This window comes from Carcharodon carcharias, chromosome 11, assembly GCF_017639515.1.
Source record: "Carcharodon carcharias isolate sCarCar2 chromosome 11, sCarCar2.pri, whole genome shotgun sequence".
Taxonomy (NCBI): domain Eukaryota; kingdom Metazoa; phylum Chordata; class Chondrichthyes; order Lamniformes; family Lamnidae; genus Carcharodon; species Carcharodon carcharias.
Genome location: NC_054477.1, coordinates 10,362,568 through 10,387,395, shown reverse-complemented (window position 1 = coordinate 10,387,395; position 24,828 = coordinate 10,362,568). Strand labels below are relative to the sequence as shown.

General features: G+C 45.2%; 1 protein-coding gene across 1 annotated transcript in view; it reads right to left on the bottom strand.

The window, feature by feature from the left end:
- map6a (microtubule-associated protein 6a) overlaps positions 1–18,473 on the bottom strand; it is a 50,222-nt gene extending 31,749 nt beyond the window's left edge. The window contains exon 1 of the mRNA XM_041199964.1: positions 18,180–18,473. Coding sequence (XP_041055898.1) covers positions 18,180–18,383 — 204 coding nt within the window. The 5' untranslated portion in view covers positions 18,384–18,473. The remainder of the gene's footprint in view (positions 1–18,179) is intronic.
- Between the last annotated feature and the right edge of the window lie 6,355 nt (positions 18,474–24,828).

The window sequence follows — 24,828 nt, the reverse complement described above, 5'->3', positions numbered from 1 at the left end:
GACCTTGACGTCCTTCCTAAAGTATGTTTCCCCAAAAACTAGATGCAAATATTGGGCTGGATTTTAGGGGTTCTGGCTGGGTGAGGATGTGGGGTTGGGAAGTGTGTGGGCCCCTTGTACCCTGCCCCTGCTCTTTCAGCACGTCGAATCAAGGGTTGGCCAGCCAGTTAGCGCTGTAAGGGAGGAGGGAAGTTGGGGTGGGGGGAAGAGTGGGTGTTCCACACTGAATCGGGCAGGACATCCGGCGGGAGAGGAGTTAGGCTGTGAGCTGGAGGTCGGTTCTGGCCACCATTTTAAAGGTCCTGCTGCCCTCTCACTCTCTCCTTAAATGTTATGTTAGTCTACAAAAACTGAACAAATAAAGTTCACTAACAGTCAAACGCTTCCACCTTCAGCAGCACACTCTGCTGCTACATGCAGCCTTGGTCCCGTTTTCAGGTCTTTTCATCCACCCTTGTGCTGCCTCCTCATACCTGGCATAAAGTACTGTATTAATATATGTAGCTTCCAGTATACAAGCATGTGCCACACTGCAATCTCAAATGACAATCTTAATTTGCGTGTCGGTGTAATTTTTAATACACTATGGATTATTTAGCAAATATTGTCCACTCGTGGACTCACATCTAATATTGGACACTGTGTTTTGAATTTTGAAAGCACGGGCTTGTTGGGTCTGGTATGGACCTTGCCCATTGCAAACAGTGGCTGGGACATGCTGTTTGATACGATCTGCCAGTCTTTGGGACATACGGTCTACATACCTAATATCAGGGCCCTGTTCTTTGCAGACAGAAAGAACACGTACACACATTGTGCCTGTTTCATCTAAACAAAATAAGGGACAGCCATTCGCTGGTTCAGCCCCCAGGACGATGTCTTGACCAATCAGAGTCAAGCTGCCTGGTTTAAATTGCAAACAACGCTTGGCAGTTAACTGTCAGTCACCATCAATTGTTGCATTCTACATAGCAACATCTCTACCAATATGAGTTCACTTGCCAACCAACCTGTACTCTCTTTTTATAAATGTGTTGTTTCCCCTAACATTGACATTTTCTTGGGAATTGTCCTGATGAGCGCAAGATGAAAAGCTTTGACAAAAAATGTCTTTCGTTTTCAAGTTAGGGGGAGGCAGTGGTGTAGTGGGATTGTCACTGGACTGTTAATCCAGAGACCCAGGGTAATGCTTCAAGGGACCCGGGTTCCAATCCCACCATGACAGATGGTAGAATTTGAATTCAATAAAAAAATCTGGAACTAAAAGGCTAATGATGGCCATGAAACCATTGTCAATTGTTGTAAAAACCCACCCGGTTCACTGGTGTCCTTTAGGGAAGGAAATCTGCTGTCCTTACCCGGTCTGGTCTTCATGTGACTCCAGACCCACAGCAATGTGGTTAACGCTGAAAAAGGGATGGGCAATAAATGCTGGCCTAGCCAGCGACACCAGTGAACGAATATAAAAAAAAAAGCTCTGTAGTACCAAACGACTATTTGCATACCCAACATTTTTCTCCTGTGACTCGCAAAAAATGTCATGGGCAACAAAAGAATGCAGTCAACTGGATTCTTAACAAGCTCAATAGTTTGCTAAATGTTTTATTCAAAAGGGTGGCAGGCTTCCAACTTCAGCACCTGCTCGCTTTCCATGTTATTGGATATTGGCAGGATGATGTCGGATTGGCAAGCCCATGTCATCACGCCATAGTTTCCATGAGCATGGGAGGGCTCCCAGCTTGGCTTGCATCTGTAAAATCCAGCCCAGTACTGCAACTGAGGTCTAATGTGTGATTTACAAAGATTAAATTAACATAATTGATAGATACTCTATGCTAAAATACACTCTAGTAGTTCAGGTAATTTTAATTTGGTGCCAGCAGGATCTCATGTGAAACCTTTAGCATCTTTTAGCCAGATGATGTGTACGTCAGTAGAAATCCACACGTCATTCATCAGAACAAGTATTTGGTGATACTGAACAACCTGTATCACAAATTCAAATACAATATGGGAAAGCCCTGAATGATGAAAGTTCCCTCAGCTAATCAAACCCTATTCTTTCCCAGAACTTGTACTGCCATCGCTACCCTCAATTCAATTCACCTCCTGTTCTTGAGAGACAAGGGAGTCAAGGGATATGGGAGGCCACGATCCAATCAGCCATGATCTTACTGAATGGCAGAGCAAGCTCAAGGGGCCCAATGGCCTACTCCTGCTACTAAGCCCTGTGTTGCCATGTTCCTATTTCAATGTGAAGGTTTCTGGGTAGTTTAAGCAAATCTCCGGAGCTTAACACCAACTGCCTTGCAGCAGGAGGCCCCTCATGCAGTGAGGGTGGTGGCCAAGGAGATGAACTGGGTCACGAGGTGCATGGTAATCTTATCTCACTGAAGCTTAAACCATACTTCATCAGCTGATAATGAACAACTTAACACCACCATTGAAACAGAAGACAAAGTAATGTCATCTGACGTCATTAAGAAACCAACCATTGCTCAGTGACAGCCCTCTGGCTCATAGGCTCATGGGTTCAGGACCCGCCCCAGAGATTTGAGCACATTTAAAGGCTGACACTCGCTGTGGAGGTGCTGCACTGCTGAGACCCCATCTGCCATCTCAGGTGGAAGCCAAAGGTCCCATGGCAGCATTTTGGAAAAGAACAGGGGACCAGATGCCTGACACAGTTGATGTTGAATGAGTTGAGAGAATTGGTGCAGAGGTAAAGCTGGTGCCATTAGCATACCTGTGGAACTGACCTGATATCTTTGTATAATATGAAGAGGAGGGGGCCAAGGATAGATCCTTGGAGGCCTCCAAAGATCAAGGCACAGAGTACAAAGGTGAACCATTGTAGGAGATGGTCTGGCTATGAGTAGATAAGTTAGGAGCAAAACCAAGCGAGAACAGTTCCACTCAGCTGAACAGCAGAGGAGAGGCAGTCAGTTGTATAAGACACTAGTCAGGCCTCATCTGGAGTACTGTGTCCAGTTCTGAGCATGAAGGGGTGGAGGGGGGAGAGAGAAAGTGCGAGGGGGTGGAGAGAGGAGAGAGAGAGCGCGAGGGGGTGGAGGGGGGAGAGAGAGAGTGCGAGGGGGTGGAGGGGGGAGAGAGAGAGAGAGTGCGAAGGGGCGGGGGAAGAGAGAGAGTGTGTGAGAGGGCGGAGGGGGAGAGAGAGAGAGCGCGAGGGGGTGGAGGGGGAGAGAGAGCGCGAGGGGGCGGAGGGGGAGAGAGAGAGCACAAGGGGGCAAAGAGGGAGAGAGAGAGCGCAAGGGGGCAGAGGGGGGAGAGAGAGAGCATGAGGGGGTGGGAGAGAAAGTGTGTTGGGGTGGAGGACAGAGTGAGGGATGGAGTGAGAGTGAGCATGAGGTGGCGGAGGGGGAGAGAGAGAGTGAGAGGGGGCAGAGGGTGGAGAGAGAGAGAGTGTGAGGGGGCGGAGGGGGAGAGAGAGAGTGAGAGGGGGTGGAGGGGGAGAGAGAGAGAATGCGAGGGGGCGGAGGTTGGAGAGAGAGAGAGTGCGAGGGGGCGGAGGGGGAGAGAGAGAGAGTGTGAGGGGGTGAGGGAGTCGAGAGCTTGTTGGGGTGGAGGGGAGAGTGTGGGGGGAGTGAGACATTTGGGGGGCAGGCAGAGAGAGTGTGAGGGAGTTGGTGGAGAGAAAGTGAGAGGGGGCAGATGGGGAGGGAGAGAGCATGCCGGGGTGGAGGGGGAGAGAGAGAGTGCGAGGGGGTGGAGGGGGAGAGAGAGAGTGCGAGGGGGTGGAGGGGGAGAAAGAGAGTGCGAGGGGGCAGAGGGGGAGAAAGAGAGAGTGCGAGGGGATGGAGGGGGAGAGGGAGAGTGCGAGGGGTGGAGGGGGAGAGAGAGTGAGGGGGGCAGAAGGGGAGAGAGGGAGTGCGAGGGGGTGGAGGGGGAGAGAGAGAGAGCGCAAGGGTATGGAGGGGAGAGAGAGAGCTGGAGAAGGGGAGAGAGAACGCGAGGGATGGAATGGAGCGAGAGAGAGCGTGTGGGGGTGGGAGAGAGTGTGTGTGAGGGGGTGAGGGAGGCGAGAGTGTGTTAGGGGATGGTGGGGAGGGTGAGGGGTTGGTGTGAGAGAGTGTGTGGGGGTAGAGAGAGTGTGGTGGGAGAGAGACCTTTGGGGAGCAGGCAGAGAGAGTCTGAGGGAGTTAGTGGAGAGAAAGTGTGAGAGAGTGGGGGGTGAGAGTGTGTGGGGGTAGAGGGAGTGTGGTGGGAGAGAGACCTTTGGGGAGCAGGCAGAGAGAGTCTGAGGGAGTTAGTGGAGAGAAAGTGTGAGAGAGTGGGGGGTGAGAGTGTGTGGGGGTAGAGGGAGTGTGGTGGGAGAGAGACCTTTGGGGAGCAGGCAGAGAGAGTCTGAGGGAGTTAGTGGAGAGAAAGTGTGAGAGGGTGGGGGGTGAGAGAGTGTGACGGTGTGGGGAGGGAGAGACTGTGGGAGAAAGAGAGTATTTGGAGGAGAGAGTGTGGGGGAGAGAGAGTGTCGGGGAAGAGAGAGTTTTTTAAAATTCATTCACAGGATGTGGGAGTTGCTGGCAGGGCCAGCATTTATTGCCCAAGTTGCCCTTGAGAAGGTGGTGGTGAGCTGCCTTCTTGAACCGCTGCAGTCCATGTGGTGTAGGTACACCCACAGTGCTGTTAGGAACGGCCGATATATTTCCAAATCAGGATGGTGAGTGGCTTGGAGGGGAACTTCCAGGTGGTGGTGTTCCCATGTGTCTGCTGCCTCCCACCGCCCCCCCACCTTAAACCAGCTTATATTTCACCTCTTTTCTATTTTTCCTAAGGTCTGTTGATGAGTCATATGGACTCGAAACATTAACTGTGTTCCTCTCTGCAAATGTTGTCAGACCTGCTGAGTGTTTCCAGGTATTTTATTTTTATCTGCTGCCTTTGCCTTTCTAGATGCTAGTGGTCATGGGTTTGGAAGATGCTGCCTAAGGAGCCTTGGTGAATTCCTGCAGTGCACCTCGCAGATGGTACACACTGCTGGTACTGTGTGTCAGCGGTGGAGGGAGTGACTGTGTGTGGATGGGGTGCCAATCAAGTGGACTGCTTTGTCCTGGATGGTGTCAAGCTTCTTTAGTGTTGTGGGAGTTGTACTCATCCAGTGGGGAGTATTCCATCGCATTCCTGACTTGTGCCTTGTAGATGATGGACAGACTTTGGGGAGTCCGGAGGTGAGTTACTCACTGCAAGATTCCCAGCCTCTGACCTGCTCTTGTAGGCACAGTATTTGTATAGCTAGCCCAGTAATGGTAACCCACAGGATGCTGATAGTGTGGGATTCAGTGATGATTATGCCATTGAATGTCAAGGCATGATGGTTAGATTCTATCTTGTTGGAGATGGTCATTGCCTGGCAATTGTGTGGCCCGAATGTTACTGCCACTTGTCAGCCCAAGCCTGGATAATGTCCAGGATTTGAACATGGACTGCTTCAGTATCTGAGGAGCTGCGAATGGTGCTGAACATTGTGCAATCATCAGCGAACATCCCCACTTCTGACCTTATGATGGTAGGAAGGTCATTGATGAAGCAGCTGAAGATGGTTGGGCCAACAACAATACCCAGAGGAACTCCTGCAGTGATGTCCTGTGGCTGAGATGATTGACCTCCAACAACCACAACCATCTCCTTTGGGTATGACTCCAACCAGTGGAGAGTTTTCCCCCTGATTCCCATTGACTCCAGTTCTGCTAGGGCTCCTTGATGCCCCACTCAGTCAAATGCTGCCTTGATGTCAAGGACAGTCACTCTCACCTCACCGCGGGAGCTTGGCTCTTCTGTCCATGTTTGAACCAAGGCTGTGATGAGGTCAGGAGCTGAGTGGCCCTGGCGGAACCCAAACTGGGCATCAGTGAGCAGGTTATTGCTCAGCAAGTGCCGCTTGATAGCACTGTTGATGTTCCCTTCCATTACTTTACTGATGGTGGAGAGTAGACTGATAGGGAGGTAATTGGCCGGGTTGAATTTGTCCTGTTTTTTGTGTATAGGACATACCTGGGCAATTTTCCACATAGCTGGGTAACGCCAGTGTTGTAGCTGTACTGGAACAACTTGGATAGGGATATGGCAAGTTCTGGAGCACAAGTCTTCAGTACTATTGCCAGAATATTGTCAGGGCCCATAGCCTTTGCAGTATCCAGTGCATTCAGCCATTTCTTGATATCATGTGGAGTGAATCAAATTGGTTGAAAACTGGCATCTGTGATGTTGGGGACCTCTGGAGGAGGGCGAGATGGATCATCCACTTAGAACTTCTAGCTGAAGATTGTAGCAAGTGCTTCAGCCTTATCTTTTGCACTGATGTGTTGGGCTCCCCCATCATTGAGGATGGGGATATTTGTGGAGCCTCCTCCTTCAGTGAGTTGTTTAATTGTCCACCACCATTCACGACTGCATGTGGCAGGACTGCAGAGCTTAGATCTGATCCGTTGATTGGAGGATCGCTTAGCCCTGCTGCTTATCCTGTTTGGTATGCAAGTAATCCTGTGTTATAGCTTCACCCGGTTGGTACCTCATAGTTTAGGTATGCTGCTCCAGGCATGCCCACCTGCACCCTTCATTGAACCAGGATTGATCCCCTGGCTTGATGGTAATGGTAGAGTGTGGGATGTGCTGGGCCATGAGGTTACTGATTGTGTTCAAGTACAATTCTGCTGCTGATGATGGCCAACAGCACTTCAGGGATGCCCAGTCTTGAGTTGCTAGATCCAGTGTAAAGGTGGGACTTCATTTCCACAATGACTGTGCAGTGGCCATTCCTACCAATAATGTCATGGACAGATGCATCTGCAGCAGGCAGGATGGCGAGGATGAGGTCAAGTATGTTTTTCCCTCTTGTTGGTTCTCTCACCACCTGCCGCAGACCCAGTCTAGCAGCTAGGTCATTTAGGACTCGGCCAGCTCAATTTGTAGTGCTGCTACCGAACCACTCTTGGTGATGGACATTGAAGTCCCCCACCCAGAACACATTCTGAGCCCTTTCAACCCTCAGTATTTCCTCCAAGTGGTGTTCAACATGGTGGAGCTCTGATTCATCATCTGAGGGAAGGTGGTACATGGTAATCAGCAGTGTGGGGGGAGAGAGTGTGTTGGGTGAAGAGTGATTCACATTAATTCATTGGCTCGGAGTGCCTGAGGATATGAAACACTGTGTAGAGCTTTTATTCCCTGCTGGCAGCTTCACCTAGAATTTACAGCACAGAAACAGGCCAATTGGCGCACCCCTTCCATGTTGGCATTTATTTTACAAACTAGCCTCCTCCCACCCTCTTGATCAAACTATCAGGGTAACCTTCAGCTTCTTTCTTCCTCATGTGTTTTTCAAGTTCCTTAAATGTATCTACACTAAAATCATAGAATGGTTACAGTACAGAAGGAGGCCATTCAGCACGTCTCTCTGGTTCTCTGCAACAGCAACTCAGCTAGTCCCACTTCTTGACCTTATCCCGGTAGCCCTGTAAATTCTCTTCTCTTCAGATAATTATCCAGTTCCTTTTCAAAACCACAATTGAATCTGTCTCCACCACATGCTCAGGCAGTCATCCCAGATCCAAACCAACTGTTGCATAAAGAAGTATTTCCTCATGTTACCTGTGGTTCTCTTTTTAATCACCTTGGGGTCACACCACAGCTTAGGAGCTTTGAGGCAGAAAGTAAATGGGCGACTGCCAGGCAGCCCAAGAGAACTAGGCAGGTAGTGCAGGAGTTCCCTGGGGTCCCGCCCACTAATCGGTTTTCCATATTGAATACTTGTGAGGTTGTTGGTTCTTCGGAGGAGTACAGTCACAGCCAGGTTTGTGGCACCACAGGCAGTCCTGCTGTACAGGAGGGGAGAAAGCAGAGGGGAGGAGCAGTAGTAATAACGGATTCGTTAGTCAGGGGAACAGGCATTTCTGTGGCCTTAGATGTGACTCTAGTATGGTATGTTGCCTCCCTGGTGTCAGGGTCAAGGAGGTCATGGGACATTCTTCTGGGGGAGGGTGATCAGCCAAAGGTCGTGGTCCACGTTGGTACCAATGACTGAGGTAGGAAAGGGGATGAGGTCCTCAGAGCAGATTTTGGGAAGCTAGAACGGAGATTGAAAAGCAGCACCTCTAAAGCAGTAATCTCAGGGTTACTCCCAGTCCCATGTGCTAGTGAGTATAGGATTAGGAGAATGGAGCGATTGAATATGTGGCTGGAAAGCTGGTGTAGGAGGGAGGGCATCAGATTTCTGAGGCATTGGGACCAGTTCTGCTGGAGCTTGGACCTGTACAAGTCAGACAGTCTACACCCGAACAGGACTGGGAGGAATATCCTCACAGGGAGATTTGTTAGTGCTGTTGGGGGGGAGGGTTAAACTAGGTTGGCAGGGGACTGGGAATCTGAGGGCAAATTCAGAGCAGGGAACGGGAGATGGAGAATTAGTGAGTGACTCTGAAAGACAGAAGGAGCACGGGTTTAAAAGTGTATAACGCAGGAATTTGGCAGTGTTAAAAGGTATGTATGTAAATGCAAGGAGCATGTAAATAAAGCCAATAAGCAGAGGAAACTAGGAAAGCAAAAAGAAGATGTGAAAAAATGTTGGCAAATAAAATCAAAGAAACCCCAAAGATATTTTACCTATATATTAAGAGCAAGACGATAACTAAGGAAAGGTTAGGGCCTGTCAGAGATGTATATGGTTGATGCTGATGACGTGGTCAGGGTTCTCAATGAGTACTTTGAATCTGTCTTCACTATTGAGATGGATGATGCAGACATTCTAGTTAAAGAGAAAGAGTGTGAAACATTAGATATAATAAACATAATGAAAGAGGAAGTAGAGGAAGGACTGACATCCTTGAAGGTGGATTAATCGCCAGGGCCAGATGGATTGTATCTCAGGCTGTTGAAGGAAGCCAGGGAAGAAACAATGGATGCTCTGAGGATCATTTTCCAAACCTCAGTAAATACAGACTAGGTACCAGGGGATCGGAGGCTTGTGAACATTTACCTTTATTTAAAAAGGGCATGAGGGATAGGCCAGAAAATTATAGGACAATCAGTGGTGGGTAGATTATTGGAAACAATTCTGAGAGACAGGACAAGCTGTCCATTAGGAAGGCATGGATTGATCTGGCGAAGATCATGTCTTACTAATTTAATAGAATTTCTTGAGGGAGTAACAAGGAGGATTGAGGATAGTGCAGTGGATGTTGTCTACATGGATTTCAGTCAGACATTTGACAAGGTCCCACATGGCAGACTGGTCAGAAAAGTGAGATCTCATGGGATACAGGGGAAGGTGGTGAGTTGGATCCAAAATTAGTTCAGTGACTGGAAACAAAGGGTAATGGTCGATGGATGTCTTTGCGAGTGGAAAGTGGTTTCTGGTGGCGTTTCACAGGGCTCAGTGTCGGGGTCCTTGCTGTTTGTCATATATGTAAATGATTTAGACTTAAATGTGGGAGGCAAGGTTGGGGAATTTGCAGACAACACAAAAACTGGCCAAGCAGTTGATAATGAAGAGGATAGCTGTTATCTTCAGAATGATATCAATGGTTTGGTTGAGTGGGTGGAAAAGTGGCAAATGGAATTCAATCTAGAAAAGTGTGAGATAATGCATTTGGGAAGGGCAAACAAAACTAGGGAATACTCAATAAATGAGAGGATATTGAGAGGATAGAGGAAGTGAGAGACCTTGGAGTGCATGACCGCAGGTCCCTGAAGCTGACAGGACAGGTGGAGATGGTGGTGAACAAAGCATATGGAATACTTTCCTTTATTGGATGAGGTATTAAATAAAAGCAGGGATGTAATGCTGGAACTGTATAAAATGCTGGTTAGACGCAGATGGAATTTTGTGTACAGTTCTGGTCACCACATTACAGGAAGTGCATAATTACTCAGGAGAGAGTACAGGGGAGATTTATGAGAATGTTGCCAAGGCTTGAAAATTGCAGCTATGAAGAAAGATTGGATAGGCTAGGATTGTTTTCTTTGGAACAGAGGAGGCTGAGGTGTGACCTAATTGAGGTTTACAAAATTATGAGAGGCCTAGATAGGGCAGACAGGAAAGACTTGTTCCCCCTAACTGAAGGGTCAATTACTAGAGGCATAGATTTAAAGTGATTGGTAGAAGGATTAAAGGGGACATGAGGAAAAGCTTTTTTCACCAGAGGATGGTGGTCATCTGGAATTCGCTGCCTAAGTTGGTGGTTGAGGCTGAAACGCTCAACTCATTTAAAAGGTACCTGGATCTGCACCTGAAGCACTGTAACCTGCAAGGCTACAGACCAGGCGCTGGAAAGTGGGATTAAAAATGAGCGGCAATTTTCTTTTTTCTCTTTTTATGGCCAGCGCAGACACGATGGGCTGAATGGCCTCTTTCTGCACAGTAACTTTTCTATGATTCTATGGTTCTTGACATTCTGCCGATGGGAACAGTTTCTCCCCATTTACTCTATCCAGACCCCTTGTGATTTTGAACACATCTAACAAATCTCCTCTTAACCTTCTCTTCTCCAAGGAGAACAGCCCCAGCTTCGCCAATCAATCCACACAATTGAAGTCTCTCATCTTCGGAACCATTCTCATAAATATTTTCTGCACCCTTTCTAGAGACTTCACATCCTTCCCGTTGAGGCTGAATCAGTGTTCTATGAAGGTTCATAACTTACTTGCTTTTGTACCCTGTGCCCCTATTTATAAAACCCAGGATTCAGTATAATTTATTAACTGCTTTCTCAACCTGCCTTGCCACCTTCAATGACTTATGCACATATACACTCAGGTCCCTTTGCACCTGCATTTCCTCTAGAATTGTTGTCTTTATTTTATTTCACCTCTCCTTGTTCTTCTGACCAATATGTATCACTTCACACTTCTCTACATTAAATTTCATCTGCCACTTGTCAGCCCATTCCTCCAGCCTGTCTTTATCCTCCTGAAGTCTGTCACTGTCATCCCCACAGTTCACAATACTTCCAAGTCTTACATCATCTTCAAATTTTGAAATTGTGCCCTGTACACCCAGGTCTAGGTTATAAATATAAATCAAGAAAAGCAGTGGCCCCTCTATATACCATCCCCCAGTCAGAAGTAATAACGTTTTCTATAATTCAAGTTTTTAATAGGTCAGAATTAAATAATTAAACTGTTGCATAATGAAATTCTAGCTATTCTATAGACAAAATACCGCATGGTTCAAAATAAAATGCCTATCAGTAGTATATTTTTCACTTAAAAGCATAGTTTTACTGACGTTTGGGGACTCAAATGATGAATACATAGGAAAACAACATAATAGTATATTTAGAAATGACATGGCGAGCACATTTTCTTAGAGCCCCTGCACCTCAAAATTTGGCAGTTCACCCCTGCAGGCAGTGGAGGACAGTGATGTGGTAGCTAATGACATAGGTTACAGAAAGGTCTAGAATGAGAAAAAGGGATAACAGTGCATAGGGCAGGATTTTTCAGATGCTGGGCCTTCCTGCCTCACCACATGAAGAGAGGGCGGGGAACCCATCCCCACCAATCACAGCAGCCAGATGGTCACTTAGCTCTCTGAGGAATGTTCACTGACTATGGGTGAGGCTCCAGCCCCTCACTGGAGTTGAAGTCATGCCTCAGAGAGCTGCTGGCCAATCCGATTGGCTGGAAGCTTTGTAGCCCCAACAACACCAGTGACAGCAGCAGTCAGGACTGGGCCTACAAGCAGCCCCCAGATTCTAAGCCCTGGAGTCTAAGACCAGGTGGGTTGGGGAAGGCTCAAAATGAGGAGGGGAGCTGAGGCCCAGGTGGTGCTGGAGAGAGGGACTGGGGGTGTCTTGGTGATGGAGAAGCCAGAGGGGGGAGGGAACAACCCACGGGGGGCAGACCTGGGGGGAGGGTGGCACCCGATGTGGAAAGGCATCCTTCGAGGGTGGCGACTCCCCACCTTCCTGCCTGAGCCCGAGCAGACTGGCCTGAGCCTGCCAGACACCTGCCCCTTAAGGAGCCAATAATTAGACTGCCCTAGCTTCACCCATGCCCCATAAAATTGTGGAGAGGGCACGGGTGTGTGGGAGTGTGTCTGGAAGACCAGCAGGAAATTTAACATGCTCCCCTCTGCCTGCACACTCACTGGGGGGTTGGGGGGGGGGGGGGTGGTGGGGGTGGACCCTAATATTCTGCCATGGTCACAGTCACAGAGGCTGTCATTTGTGACTTTGATTAAGATCATTTCAGTGCTGTGGCATCAAGGTGAAATACTCAAAAAGATCAGATGAAGCTGGAGGAATAACAGAAAAGACCAAATGAGATTTGGTGAGAATCTTCCAAATGGCAATTTGGCTTGGGCAGCTAATAGAAAATGGAGCCAGGCAAATGAGGAGCAGGATTCACCAGCTCTGAGCCAATTCCTGAAACCAATGCCCTGAAACCTATCTGAGCACTTTGATTGGCCAGAAAGCATGGGATCAAGTTTTCTGATCTAGCAGGAATCCCATCAAACCAGTCGGAGGATGGGCTTAGTCCATTGATCAAAATAGATCTTCCAAATACAGCCTCAGCTCCTGTGGGATTTGTACCACAACCAGTTTGTTTACCTATGTTGGGTACAGATGAGGGAAGCGAATGCAGCTCGTGTCATGGCACAGAATGTCTGGGTACAGAATATCTGGGTACAGAATATCTAGGTACAGAATGTCTGGGTACAGAATGAATGGGTACAGAATGTCTGGGTACAGAATGAATGGGTACAGAATGTCTGGGTACAGAATATCTGGGTACAGAATATCTGGGTACAGAATATCTAGGTACAGAATATCTGGGTACAGAATATCTAGGTACAGAATGTCTGGGTACAGAATGAATGGGTACGGAATGAATGGGTACAGAATGTCTGGGAATAGAATGACTGGGTGCAGAATGTCTGGGAATAGAATGACTGGGCACAGTGTCTGGGTACAGAATGACTGAGCATAGAATGAATTAATGGTTTTGTTCCCCACATTCAGCAACTGAAGCTTTCTATCACACCATTGCCATTGTGGCAACTTTGGCAATTCCCATTTCACGTATCAGCTGAAGATCAGTGGGAAGTGCTCTTGTCTCTGAGTCAGATGGTTGTAGGTGTGAATCCAATGACTGAGACTCGAGCACAAAACCTCCACTGACGTTCCCAGCGCTGTACTGAGGAAGTGCTGCACTATTGGAAGTGATGTACTGTGGATGAGATGTTGAACAAAAGTCCTGTATGCCTTCTCAGGCGAATGTTAAAGACCCCATGGCACTATTTTGAAGAGGAGAAGGGGAGTTCTCCTCGATGTCCTGGCCAATATTTCATCTCCAACCAACGTCACAAAAACCAATGATCTGGCCATTATTTCATTGCTGCTTGTGGGATCTTACTGTTTTCAAATTGGCTGCTACACTTCTTATATTACCACAGTGACTATACCTGAAAGAACACTTTACTGATGGGAAAGCACTTTGGGACATCCTGAGGTTATGAAAGGTGCTTCACAAATGGAGGTTTCTTTCTCCAAAGCCTTGAGAACGTCAGCTGGTTTCCCATAAAGGCCGGACTTTTATGCCGGCAGGAGTTTATGTTACCTCCGAAGTCAATGGACTTTTGAATGGCTCGCCGCATTACAGCTCACTGCAATGGGGCCATGGAATTCCACCCAAAGTCTTTTTTTTTTGGCACGACAAGTCTTATCTTCATGTTTTTTTCATAACTTAGGTTCCTGAAACCTTGAATCGTCTGGGTTGTTTTCCTAAAGGGCAGCAAGGAAGCAGAATGCTGACATTTCAAAACGTAAGTTAGAATAAATAGAACAGTGTCACCGCAGAGAGCACAGCAGCGTGGTTGTGTCAGCAGAACCTGTGCTCTGGGTGCGTCTGGGAAGTATCTGAGCTCAGGAAGCCTCCGCATTGTTTGAGAATGGATTGGTGGTGCTGGTTTGGTCCCATGGCCAGCTTTCAAATTGCTGCTTCCTTCCCCTATGTCCATAATGAAATGGCTGAATCTGATGGCAGTGTAGCATTAAAGCAGGGCTAGAATTCCCTACCTCAAAGCGTCCATGCCAGTGTATGATGCATGCTTTTGAAAAACCATCCAAGTAATTTAGACTCCACCCCTCCAGCAGATGTGCTGGCCATGGCTCAGTTGGCATGTTTCTGAGTCAAAAGGTTATGGGCTCAAGTCTTGCTCCAGGGCTTAAGCCCAATTCTCTAAGCTGATACTGAAGTGCAGTACTAAGGGAGTTGTTGGAGGTGCTATCTTTTGGATGAGACATTAAACCAAGGTACCAGCTGCCCCCTCAGATGGATGTTAAAGATTCCATGGTGCTATTTTAAAGAATAGTAGGGGAGTTCTTCCTGGTATCCTGGTCAATATTTATTTCCCTGGTATCCTGGCCAATATTTATTTCTCAATCAACACCACAAAAATAGAATATCTGGTCATTATCACATCGCTGTTTCTGGGAGCTTCCGCATTTCCTACATTACAACAATGACACTTCAGATCTGTTTATTTGGCTCTAAAGCTCTCAGGGGCATTTTGTAGTTATGAAAGGTGCTATATAAATGCAAGTCTTTTAATTCCAGTTCAGTATTGTATTTCTTTTCTAGAAATTCTCCCTATATTCATTAACTGAAATTGTTCCCACAAACAGTAAGAAACCTACAATGCACCAAAACTTCCCAGGTTTAGGCTCACTCCCTCTCCAAAACAACCTAAGACCATAACCATAAGACATAGGAGCAGAAATTAGGCCATTCAGCCCATCAGGTTTGCTCCGCCATTCAATCATGACTGATAAGTTTCTCAACCCCATTCTCCCACCTTCTCCTTGTAACCTTTGATCCCCCTACCAATCTAGAACCTATCTATCTCTGTCTTAAATACGCTCAAAGACCTGGCCTCCACAGACTTCTGTGGCACTGAATTCCATAGATTCACTAGTCTCTGGCTAAAGAAGTTCCTCCTCATCTCTGTTCTAAAAGGACTTCCCTTTACTCTGAGGCTGTGCCCTCGGGTCCTAGTCTCTCCTACTAATGGAAACATCTTCCCCACGTCCACTCTATCCAGGCCTTTCAGTATTCTGTAAGTTTCAATCAAATCCCCCCTCATCCTTCTAAACTCCATCGAGTATAGACCCAGAGTCCTCAAATGTTCCTCATATGTTAAGCCTTTCATTCCTGGGATCGTTCTCGTGAACCTCCTCTGGACCCTCTCCAGGGCCAGAACATCCTTCCTGAGATACAGGGCCCAAAATTGCACAGAATATTCTAAATGTGGTCTGACCAGAGCCTTATAAAGCCTCAGCAGCACATCCCTGCTTGTATATTCTAGTCCTCTCGAAATAAGTGCCAACATTGCATTTGCCTTCCTAACTACCAACTCAACCTGCAAGTTAACCTTAAGAGAATCCTGGACTAGGACTCCCAAGTCCCTTTGCACTCCAGATTTCTGAATTCTCTCCCCATTTAGAAAATAGTCTATGCCTCTATTCTTCCTACCAAAATGCATGACCTCACACTTCCCCACGTTGTATTCCATCTGCCACTTCTTTGCCCATTCTCCTAACCTGTCCAAATCCTTCTACAGCCTCCCCACCTCCTCAATACTACCTGTTCCTCCACCTATCTTTGTATCATCTGCAAACTTAGCCAGGATGCCCTCAGTTCCTTCATCTAGATCATTAACGTATAAAGTGAAAAGTTGTGGTCCCAACACTGACCCCTGCCGAACTCCACTAGTCACCGGCCGCCATCCTGAGAAGGACCCCCTTATTCCCACTCTCTGCCTCCTGCCAGACAGCCAATCTTCTATCCATGCTAGTACCTTGCCTCTAACACCATGGGCTCTTATCTTACTGAGCAGCCTCCTGTGCAGCACCTTGTCAAAGGCCTTCTGGAAGTCCAAGTAGATAACATCCATTGGCTTTCCTTTGTCTAAGCTACTCGTTACCTCCTCAAAGAACTCTAACAGATTTGTCAGGCATGACCTCCCCTTGATGAAACCATGCTGACTTTGCCTGATTTTACCTATAATTCTAATATTGTTCTAAGCTTTTTAGAAAAAAGACTTAGTGTCTTTCACAACCTCAGGACATTCCAAATCACTTTACAGCCAATGAAGCACTTTTGAAATATAGTCATGTTGTAATATAGAAATTTTTAAAAAGATACATTCGTGGGAAGTGGGCATCGCTGGCTAGGCCAACATTTGTTATCCATCCCTAATTGCCCTTCAGAAAGCAGTGGTGAGCTGCCTTCTTGAACTGCTGCAGTCCATGTGGTGCTAGGGAGGGAGTTCCAGGATTTTGACGCAGTGACAGTAAAGGAATAGCAATATAGTTCTAAGTCTGGATGCTGTGTGGCTTGGATGGGAACTGGCAGGTGCTGGTCTTCCCATGCATCCAATGTCCTTGTCCTCTAGGTGGTAGAGGTTATGAGTCTGGAAGACACTGTCGAAGGAGCCTTGGCAAGTTTGCAGACGATTTGTGCACAGTAACCTTCCACAAACAGCAATGTAATAGTGATCAGATCACTTGTCTTAGTGATGTTGGTTGAGTGTAAATATTGGTCAGGTTACTAGAAGAATTTTCCTGCTCGTCTTCAAAGTAGTGTCACCAGATCGTTTATGTCCAACTGAGAGGGCAGGCAAAGCCTCAGTTAAACATTTCATCTGAAAGACAACACCTCCAACAGTGCAGCCCTCCCTTTGTGCTGAACTGGAGTGTCAGCTTAGATTTTTGTGCTGAAGTTGTTGGAATTAGACTCAAACCTTCTGACTCAGAAGTGAGAGTGATACCCACTGAGCCACAGCTGACAACTATTGATTTACAGCAAAAAACTATAATTTACAGGTTTTTGGAGGGTTTTTTTCTGGTGCAAGGGATGCAGATTGGAGATTGCCAACCCTGACTGCAATCCAAATGATAATGCTGAGGGCAAGTTTTTTTTCTAATGCTGTATTTTACTACTTGCTGTTTCAATAAATAAAGATCAAATTACTCCATTAGGATTGTCTGAATGCCAATAAAAAAGGGTGTATCTGAATCAGATTCTAGCTGCCTTCACTGCAGTGCTATTGAAAGCTTTCCCGTGTTACCAGACTCTATAATGGCTCTGCATAGAGGCGCTGCACATCAGGTGGTATGACGCAGTTTGAGAGGGTCTTAGTCAAACAAGGGATGTGAGATCTTGATCTGAAATAGAATGGGGTGTCAATGGGCTTCGTACACTAAAGTATTCCCAACCTAACTGGCATATTGGATGTGAGAGGTCAAGGCGGAGGGCGTCAGCAATGTTGGAACAGTAACAGGGTGTGTGCTTATTCTGTCTATTTGTGTGCCTGCGGACTCCTTTTTCGTATAGGGTGGGCACTCTGCAAAGTCATTGGATTATTGAGAACAATTTCGGAAGAAAAAGCAGACGACAGAATCTCTAATATTTGTACCAGACAGTAACGTGCTACAATCACACGTAAATTCAATTAAGATGATTAAACGTGTAAATCAGCTTTAAAGGAGGATTTTAGTCAAGCTTCATTTTTAACTTATTTTGAAATTAATTAGCACCAAATTAATTTATTGATGTCTATGTAGTTGAAAAAGGTGGACAAAATTTCTAGAATTAATTATTTTTATCAATCTATCCATTTCTCTTTATATATAATTTGTTTACATTGGTCCAGTTTTTAATTCAGTTTCGGAGTGACGACCCTCCTCTATTAACTGCAAGGTTTGCATTTAATGAATATTGAAAAGCTATTTTTATGGACAGGAAGAGGGAACACGGGGTCGCATAGCCAGAATGTAAGGAACGCTAGGGTGGAATAAACAGCGAGGAAGTACTTGAAAGGACGCGACAAGGGAGGGAGCAGGGAGGGGTGGAGAGCAGTTAGAAGGGGAACCACATCTGCTGACTGGAGACTATATGCCCGTGGAGATGGAGGAGCAGACTATCAGATGAAGGATATTCTCAGGGACCATATATTGTGTTGCCAAGCGTTACACAGAGAGCTGGAGCACACACTCTGAGTCGGGAATTAATCCCATGTAAATTCAGATGCTGACTTTAGCCCTGCAAGGACCTAAGCAGGGACACCAATTGCAGTACAGAGTATAACGACATTAACTCATTAAAGATTGCATTTTTATTATATATATATATTTCAAAAAAAAATAATTTAGAAATGGTACCTCTGTCGTCTTGGCAACAGAATCCTGGTCGCCCCCGGAAGGCTGTGTGTCGATGCCCGGGGCTCGGAATTGATGGTGGGGAGTAGCCCCATCGGTGACCTCGGAATATTTAGTGAAAACCAGAGGCACGGCAATGTCAGCCTTGTCTAGCTGGTTCCAGAAGCGAGCGATGCAACACGCCCGGCTAATACACGGCCAAGCCATCGCTGTCCAGGGTGCTGAAACTCTCCTCGCTCCTCCGTCCTCTGTCCAGGGTGCTGAAACCCTCTTCTCGCCCTCCAATCGTGTTAAACCCACCAAAAACACCTCGGTTCGGCTCCAACGTCCTGCAATTGTTTATATATATTATTTAATTTGCTAATTTCTTTGCTGTGAAATGTTTTCCATCTACAAAATAGTGTTTATACCTAGAGGAAATCACTCAAAGGATGGTTTGGATACTCTCGCTCACAGAGGTAAAGCGAAACATGTCCATTCTCAAGGACCCCACCCTCTCTGGTTCCAACATCCTCGATCTCGGGATGTTCGACAGGGAATTGGAGCCAAAGAAAACCTTTTCCTCCCCGCCGTCAGCTCACGCTGTGTGGCTGCAGAGATGGAGGGAGGGGGAAGGGACGAGAGAAAGAGAGAGAGCGAGACAAGCTCTTTAACTGTTTACTGCCCAGAGTGCCATTATGACATAACAACAGCTTAGGATCTCATAATAAATTATATCTCTTCCTTTAAAAGGAAAAACAAATTCACTAATACAGAACAGGCTGCAAACATACAGAATGCACCTGAAAGCAGGTGGCAGCCTTTAAAGTTGAAAGGATTGCGATACAGCACTGAGAACCTAGTTCTTATTCACATACCTGCTGCACACTTTCAGCGTATTCTGTTTTTATCTCTCTAGCGTTTGATGGTGTAAAATTATTGAAACTTAGAACCATACAGCATAGAACAAGGCCACTCGACCCATTCAGCCTGTGCTGGCTCTTTAAAAGGGTTATTCCATTAGTCCCACAGCTTCCCCCCTTCCACCCCCATAGTTTTACAAAATTTTCCTTTTAAAGTTTATATCCAATTCCCTTTTGAAATTGATGATTGAATCTGCTTCCATTATTCTTTCCAGCAGTGCATTCTAGGTTAACACAACTCATGGCATAAAAATTCTTCTCACCTCCCCTTTGGTTCTTTCACCCATTATCTTCAAACTATGTCCACCGGCTCTGGAACCACTGGCCACCAAAAATTGTCTCTCCTAATTCAGTCTATTATAACATGTCACAGTTATTAAATTTCCTCTTAAACCTTCTCTGCTCCAAGGAGAACAACCCCAGTTTCTCCCGTCTTTCTGCATAACAGAATATGGAATTCAGTACCACAAGGAATCATTGAGGTGAATAGCATAGGTACATTTAAATGGATAAGTACATGAGGAAGAAAGGAATCATAGAGTTTGTTGTTAGGGTTAGATTCTCCCAAGCACAATGAAATCGAGACATCTGCATTATATCCTATCAAAGAGAAACTAACTTAATACACTGGGAGGGTCAAACTTCCATATTCAGGTCTTTATAAGAAGAATAGGAAGGTATGTAAAGGTAGGGAAGTAGCACTGTTAATCAAAGAGGGCATTGGTGTTAGAGATGGTTCAGGAGATTAGGATATAGAATCGGTTTGGGTGGAAATGAGGAATAGTGGCGGGGGGGTGGTGGCAGTGGGGAGAGTCATTAGTGGGAGGAGCCACCATGTAGGACAAAGTATTCAAGAGAAGATATTGTGTGCTTATGATAAAGGGACAGCAATAATCAAGGGTGATTTTAAACTACATGTAAACTGGAAGAATTAGATTGGCAGTCGTAGCCTGGATGAGGAGTTCTTAGAATGCTTTCAAGAGCATGCTTTCTTAGAGCAGCACGTCCTGGAACCAATCAGAGAGCAGGATATATCAGAGTGGTATTATATAATGTGACAGGGTTAATTAATGACCTCAGAATAAAGGCACCCCTAGGTAGCAGCAACCACAATATGATTGAATTTTACATCCAGTTTGAAAGGGGAAGAGTGGGTCTAAGTCAAATATCTTAAACTTAAATAAGGGCAACTATGTGGGGATGAAAGCTGAGCTAGCTGAAGTGAACTGGAAAACTAGGCCAGGGGAAAGATCAATCGAGAAGCAGTGGCAGATATTTAAGGGGGTATTTCACAGTATTCAGAATAAGTACATTCCTACTATTAAAAAAAATTGTAAGGGGAAGACCCACCATCAGTGGTTAACAAGAGGTGTTAAGGAAAGCATCAAACTTAAGGAAAAAGCATACAACTCTGCAAAGATGAGTGGCAGGACAGATGATTTGACAGAATATAAAGAATGGCAGAGAATGACTAAAAGGTTTAATCAATCAATAGAAATAAATTAGAGTGCGAGAGGAAGCTAGCTAGAAATGTAAAATTGGATAGCAGGAGTTTCTACAGATACTTAAAAAGGAGAAGAGTAAGTAAAGTGAGCGTTGGTCCGCTAGAGAATGACAGTGGAGAGTTAATATTAGATAATAAGGAAATGGCAGAAGAAATTAACAAATATTTTACTTCTGTGTTCACTAGAGAGAATACAAAAAACATTTCAATAATAGGTGCAAATCAAGAGGTGAACAGGAGAAAGGAACATGGTGAAATTTAAATCACTAGGGAAATGGTACTGAGCAAATTGATGGAGCTGTGGGCTGACAAGTCTCTGGGTCCCGATGGACTACATCCTAGGGTCTTAAAAATGGCTAATGAGGTAGTTGATGAGCTGGTGTTCATTTTCCAAAATTCGCTAGATTCTGGAAAGTTTCCATCAACTTGAAAAGTAGCAAATATAACTCCTTTATTCAAGAAGGGAGAGAGGCAGAAAACAGGAAACTATAGGCCTGTTAGCTTGCCGTCTGTCATGGGGAAGTTATTAGAATCAATCATTAAGGAAGTTACAGCTGGGCACTTCAAAGAGCTCAAGGTAAAAGAGAAGAGTCAGCATGGTTTTGTGAAAGGAAAGTCATCTTTAACCAATTTATTGGAGTTTTTATTTGAAGGAGTAACATGTGTAATGGATAAAGGGGAGCCTGTAGACACACTGTACTTGGATTTCCAGAAGGCATTTGATAAGATTATTATGGAAAATAAAAGTGCATGGCATAGTAGATAACATATTAGCATGGATAGAAGACTGGCTGACTGGCAGAAAGCAGAGAGTATGCATAAATGGGTCTTTTTCTGATTGGCAGAATGCAACACGTGGCATCCCACAGGGGTCTGTACTGAGGCCTCAACTTTTTACGATTTATATCAATGACTTAGATGAGGGGAGTGAAGACATGGTATCTAAATTTGCAGATGACACAAAGATAGGTACTGATTAAAAATCTGTCTATCTCAGCCTTGAATATACTTAATGACCCAGCTTTACAGCCCTCTGCAGTAAAGAATTACACAGATTGATTATTCCCTGAGAGCAGAAATTTCTCCTCCTCCGTATGTTGTGATGAGGACATGAGGAGGTTACAGATGGATATAGATAGGTTGAGTGAGTGGGCAAAGATCTGGCAAATGGAGTTTAATGTGCAAAAATGTGAAGTTATTCACTTTCACAGTAAGAACAAAAAAGCAGAATATTACTCAAATGGAGATTCTGGGATGCAGAGGGATTTAGGTGTTCTAGTATATGAATCACAAAAAGTTAGTCTGCAGGTACAGCACGTGATTAAGAAGGCTAATGGAATGCTATCCTTTATTACGAGAGGGATTAAACATAAAAGTAAGGATGTTATGCTTCAGTTATACAGGGCATTGGTGAGACCGCACCTGAATACTGTGTGCAGTTTTGGTCTCCATATTTAAGGAAGGATGTAAATACATTGGAGGTGGTTCAGAGGAGGTTTACTAGATTGATATCTGGAATGAGTGGGTTGTCTTATGAGGAAAGGTTGGACAGACTGGGCTTGTTTCCACTGGAGCTTAGAAGAGTGAAGGGTGATTTGATTGAAGTATACAAGATCCTGAACGGCCTTGACAAGGTGGATGTTGAAAGGATGTTTCCTCTTGTGGGTGAGTCCAGAACTAGGGGGGGGCACTGTTTTAAAATTATGGTTCACCCTTTTAGGACTTTGATGAGGAGAAATATTTTCTCTCAGAGTGTTGTGCGACTTTGGAATTCTCTGCCTCAGAAGGCAGTGGAGGCGGGGTCATTGAATATTTTTAAGGCAGAGGTAGATAGATTCTTGTTAGGCAAGGGGATTAAAGATTATCCAGATTAGATGGGAATGTGGAAATTGAAACATAAGAGAATATGGAAATCGAAACCCATGATCTTATTGAATGGCGGAGCAGGCTTGAGGGGCTGAATGGTCTACTCCTGATCCTATTTCTTATGTTCTTATGTTCTAATGCATTAGTTGTTTATTACACTGGAACATAGAAAGCCACCTCAGTGCAGTGCCCTCCACAGGGGAACTGGGACATGTGTGAACAGGGCACGAAACTGTTTATTGCCTTAACCAATCATATTGATAGATCCTTACTGAGACACGCTGAGTCTAAACCAGGAAATGTAAGTTAGAATATTTAATTCAATATTAAAGCATGTACAGAAAGCAAAATAAAGAGAGGGAAATAAATATTGGATTATGAAAGAAATAGATAAAAGAGACGGTGTGTTAAAATTAAAATAAAATCAAGACAAGATTTCTGTATCTCTCTTTTGCCTTGTTCACCTTCACTGCTTTCCATTTCTCTCCTGGTGTTTGACAAGGTGTTTAATAAAACCTGCTTTCACAGCCATATCTCCTTTCTCAGTGACTGTCTCTGTCTCCGACTTATCCCACGTGGATTTCAATTGAAATTCCATCCCTCTTGTTTCGAACCCACCCAGGATTCTTTTGTCTGTGACATCTTTTGATTATCCGCTCCTATCACTGCTTGCTTGTCCCTACAACCACACCACCACAGCCCCCCCCCCACACTTCTCTCCTCCACCCCCACCTTAAACCAGCTTATATTTCACCCCTCTCCTTATATTCACTCAGTTCTGTGGAAGGGTCACGAGGACTCGAAACATCAACTCTTTTCTTCTCCACCGATGCTGCCAGACCTGCTGAGTTTTTCCAGGTAATTCTGTTTTTGTTTAAAATACAGGGCATGAAACTGTTTATTGCCTTAACCAATCATACTGATAGATCCTTACTGAGACACGCTGAGTCTAAACCAGGAAATGTAAGTTAGAATATTTAATTCAATATTAAAGCATGTACAGAAAGCAAAATAAAGAGAGGGAAATAAATATTGGATTATGAAAGAAATAGATAAAAGAGACGGTGTGTTAAAATTAAAATAAAATCAAGACAAGATTTCTGTATCTCTCTTTTGCCTTGTTCACCTTCACTGCTTTCCATTTCTCTCCTGGTGTTTGACAAGGTGTTTAATAAAACCCGCTTTCACAGCCATATCTCCTTTCTCAGTGACTGTCTCTGTCTCCGACTTATCCCACGTGGATTTCAACTGAAATTCCATCCCTCTTGTTTCGAACCCACCCAGGATTCTTTTGTCTGTGACATCTTTTGATTATCTGCTCCTATCACTGCTTGCTTGTCCCTACAACCACACCACCACCTCCCCCCCACACTTCTCTCCCCCACCCCCACCTTAATCCAGCTTATATTTCACCCCTCTCCTTATACTCACTCAGTTCTGTGGAAGAGTCACGAGGACTCGAAACATCAACTCTTTTCTTCTCCATCGATGCTGCCAGACCTGCTGAGTTTTTCCAGGTAATTCTGTTTTTGTTTAAAATAAAATATTTGATGTAAGTTTTTATTATTTTTTAACACCTTCAATAATAATTAAAACCCAAAGGATTGAAACACAACACCAGTAGAAGTTGATTTTCATTACCAGAGAGCATGCTTGGCAATAATTAGGACAAACTATAGCATTAACAACTTACACCGGAATAGACATGCCCTATCTTCTTCTGTGCACTTAGTGGGTAAAGTTACCAGAATTTGCTGTCTGATTTACACTTTCATGTTGGTGAACACTGCCAGCCATGTATCTTTTCTGACTGTAAAACCTAGGCCATTATCACACCAGATAGTAAAAGACCATTAGATGTAGGAGCAGAAATAGGCCATTCGGCCCATCAAGTCTCCTCCACCATTCAATGAGATCACGGCCGATCTGATAATCCTCAACTCCACTTTCCTGCCTTTCCCCCATAACCCTTGATTCCCTGACTGATTAAAAATCTGTCTATCTCAACCTTGAATATATTTAATGACCCAGCTTCTACAGCCCTCTGCAGTAAAGAATTACACAGATTGACTACCCCCTGAGAGCAGAAATTTTTCCTCATCTCTGTCTTAAATGGGTGACCCCTTACTCTGAGATTATGCCCTCTGGTCCTAGGCTCTCTCATAAGGTGGAACAGCCTCTCAGCATCCACCCTGTCAAGCCTCCTAAGAATCTTATATGCTTCAATAAGGTCGTCTCTCATCCTTCTAAACTCCAATGAGTACAGGCCCAACCTATTCAACCTCTCCTCATAAGAAAATCCCTCCGTTCTCAGGATCAACCTAGTGAAACTTCTCTGGACTGGCTCCAATGCCATTACATCTTTCCTTAGATAAGGGGG